The sequence below is a fragment of the Clytia hemisphaerica genome, unplaced genomic scaffold, assembly GCF_902728285.1.
Source record: "Clytia hemisphaerica strain Z4C2 unplaced genomic scaffold, Clytia hemisphaerica genome assembly, whole genome shotgun sequence".
In the NCBI taxonomy this organism is placed as follows: Eukaryota; Metazoa; Cnidaria; class Hydrozoa; order Leptothecata; family Clytiidae; genus Clytia; species Clytia hemisphaerica.
Window position 1 is genome coordinate 630,959 of NW_027103699.1, and position 3,267 is coordinate 634,225.

General features: G+C 34.2%; 1 protein-coding gene across 1 annotated transcript; it reads right to left on the reverse strand.

The window, feature by feature from the left end:
• Positions 1-943: 943 nt before the first annotated feature.
• Positions 944-2,333, reverse strand: LOC136803921 (uncharacterized). The gene is made up of 2 exons (XM_067060644.1): positions 2,264-2,333; positions 944-1,995 (listed from the first exon to the last, which is right to left on the reverse strand). The coding sequence occupies exons 1-2, from the start codon at positions 2,331-2,333 to the stop codon at positions 1,088-1,090; spliced, it is 978 nt and encodes a 325-aa protein (XP_066916745.1). The 3' UTR covers positions 944-1,087.
• Positions 2,334-3,267: the final 934 nt, after the last annotated feature.

Here is a 3,267-nt window from a genome sequence, read left to right on the forward strand (position 1 = left end):
TTTTTTCACTTTATCACATGAGACTAGGCAGGGCTAAATAAGTAGCAACATAATACAGTTGTTTTGTATTTTCGGGATCTTTCTGCCTTTTTTCGGTATGAAGTTGGAAAAGGGGGAAACCTTACGGGAAATTTACAACTTACAAAACCGTAAAAAACTGCCTAAATTTCCGAGTCCTGGTCTTTTTCCACTAAAAAATTGGCAGTGGAATCTTAGTGCGTAAGTTGAATCTTATGCAGGCCTATGCAAAACTTTTTTTTGTAAAAAATTAATTACCGATAAGTTGATTCTTTTCAAAATCATGGAAATGTCTTTACTGGTGGCTGTTTGATTTGTCAGGATTTCGTTAAGACTATTACCATAAGCAAGGTAAAAGGTGAAATATACATGTAACACAATATCACGGTAGAAAAACATCTTTGCTCAGACTATTCATAATAAATGAATAACCAAAAATATTGACAAAAAATAATGAATTTCAGAAAAGTTCTTCTTTCGAAAAAAAAATTATTATTTCAAAATGGGTAATTTCTATAAAATAGCGTGAAAATTAAGTTTCCATTGAGACTGTAATAGTTGTAACAGCGCTGTATTAACTACATAAATAAGAAACTGATAAAAAACTATATTTTCTGCTAGTGTTAAAAAAATCATTCTCAAAAAATAATATTTTCAATCTGTAAGAAATTTTTTCTGAAACTATCATATGTAGTATAGTATGGAGACCAAGCCTAAGGTTCCATACATCAGTACGCATTACTCTCAGTACGTTGGAGATATGGCGGATTTCATCAAATCTAAACGTGGATAGCAGAAATATATGGTCTCAAATGAGTTATACTCCAAATGGGCCTTACAAATTCACGCCTTTCACTAATATTAGGTTTTTTTGCGTTTTGGGCTCAAATAATTTACGTAACCGTGACTTTGAGAAAGATGTTAGCTCTTTTTATCTACGATGAGTCACTTTGATTCTCTGAGTACTTTATGACAGAAATAGAATTTCGAGTTGGATGGATTTTCAGTTTTGAAAATATTAAATGTAAGAAATATGAATAAAAGATAATCAAAAGTAATCTACAGTTTGTTAAATACTCAATCGTATTCCATTACCAAGAATACATTCACCAGAGACAGCTTCATAAAATTCACAACCACGTTTTAAATTTCCCCATCTTCCTTTGTAATTAGCAAATGAAAAATCCCCAGTGTATTTTCGTTTCACTTGGGTGATTTGAAGATTTTCCCATGTTTTCCATTCTTCACCATCGCTTGTTATATCAGAAAGCTCGTTATTGCCGAATAAACGGAAGTACACAACTTCACCGGCAGCTGAACGGAAACCATGCGAGCCACGTGTTTTATATGCAATCGGGTGTGTACCGTGGAATTGAATCTTTTGTCCGGTTTGACGATTTACAAAGTCTTTACCATTGAAAAAATAGACGGCCGGAATACCGTGGGAGATCAGATTGATAGCTGCTGGGATACGTCCAGTAGGATCGAAAAACAGATCCATATACTCCCAATCGCTGACGTGGTGTCCGAATTCTTTGTAATAACCTTCACATTTGGTTTCACGTGGACAGAAGCATTTACCTTGAATCAACTCGCATGGACAGTGGTCCCTTAAGATTCGTCCAATACAAACAGGTTTTCCACGATTATATGGAGAAAATACTGAATACCTGATTCGTAATCTTGTTGGATTGGTTTGATCGATAAAAACATAAAGAGGAACATCTGATAAAGATTGTCCAAAGAAAAACTTCAAATCCCAGGTGCTTGGTGTTGGTATCTCCTCTTTGGTCTGTAGATAACAATTTTCGTCACATTGTGGAAGGTTACAAGAATCGAGTTGAGTTTTGATGATCTTTCCATCTCCAGACACAAGATTGACATTTTTGAGGAAAAAATCAACTGATGAGGGTTTCCATAATTCACATTTATCCAACCTGATAAGTGGTGCCCATTTTCGCGCTAATGCTTCAAATTCTGAAAAGGAAGGGAATATTCGTGAAAAAGTAGGAAAGAAGGATTTTTACCTGATCATAACAAACAGAGATATGTCAATATTTTATCCACAACACCTCACAAACAAGTTTTATTTATGCTGCTATGTTTTTCCTACTTTTATCTACATCCTCTGTATTCTAGGAATCGATTAGAGATTTCTCTCAAAAAACTGTATAATAGTACTTTTTGAATGTTAACTAGCTTTAGTCGGCAATTCGAATGAAAAAAGCCAAATCATTTTACTTACCACTTGCACGCCTGTTTCCCGCGTTTACAGAAGCAGAAAACCTGAGAATCATAAAGACAATTGTAAACATCCTTCCTTGTTGTGCTGTAGTAAAACCACAAAATGTTCTTTGCACCGCAGCAAGTTTTTTAAGAATGATTTGCTACTAATTTATGGAGGACTTTTATTTTAATCAGGAGGGAAGAAAATTGCTGAATTCATTTCCTCTCGAATAACCTGTAAACAACATGTAATTAAGTTGCTGATTAAGTTGCTGATTACATTATTATTTTCTATAAAAGGATTACTAATATCAGAAACCTGGTCTAGCATCCAAGATATGCTCGAGCTCAATGGCCGGTCGGGAACTAGGTGTTATTCATCTCAAACTAAAACTTTTTGAAAAAATCGAAATTCATAGGAAAAATTCCCACCATAAGGGGGCCACTTGACTGCCTATTTTCTGTGAAAAAAGATGTGATTATTTTTGTCGTTCTATAGATGAGGATTTGAGTTTGACAAGCAGGAATATTTCAATATCCTGTTTTAATTCCCTTTTAATTGCATTGTTACATAATGAAACATTATCTGCTCATTACCAACCTGTTATTGACAATTATCAACAAAGTTTTTTATCTTGATTGTATTTGTTTTTCATTGATGCATATACGCACTGTAAAATTAGTTGCAAACCAAAACTTTTGAGCTGGATCCCACTACATTAGTGACAAAACTTAACATATTACAACTTGATGTTGCTGTTCCTCTTCACAAGCTTCATCGAGAACGAATTCTCTTCTTTTCATCATGCTCTGAGTCGATGTTTTCATACCATCATACTTACTGCTTGTTAATACACTTTTTTTATAAGAACAATTTAACTCAATTTCAAGGAATTTAGGGGTCAAAGGTAGTAAAAATTGGGTACAACGCCTAAAATACATCAAATAACCTTATAAATAAGCACAGGATAAGAGCAATTTGAGGCTCAAAGTGCCAAAAAAGTAAAAACAGCCGAGCCCAAG

Excerpts from the sequence above, each read along its gene's own strand:
- LOC136803921 (XM_067060644.1), bottom strand. The coding sequence starts at position 2,333 with ATGTTTACAATTGTCTTTATGATTCTCAGGTTTTCTGCTTCTGTAAAC. Across the intron at positions 1,996-2,263 it reads GGGAAACAGGCGTGCAAGTG|AATTTGAAGCATTAGCGCGA; the intron begins GTAAGTAAAATG and ends CTTCCTTTTCAG.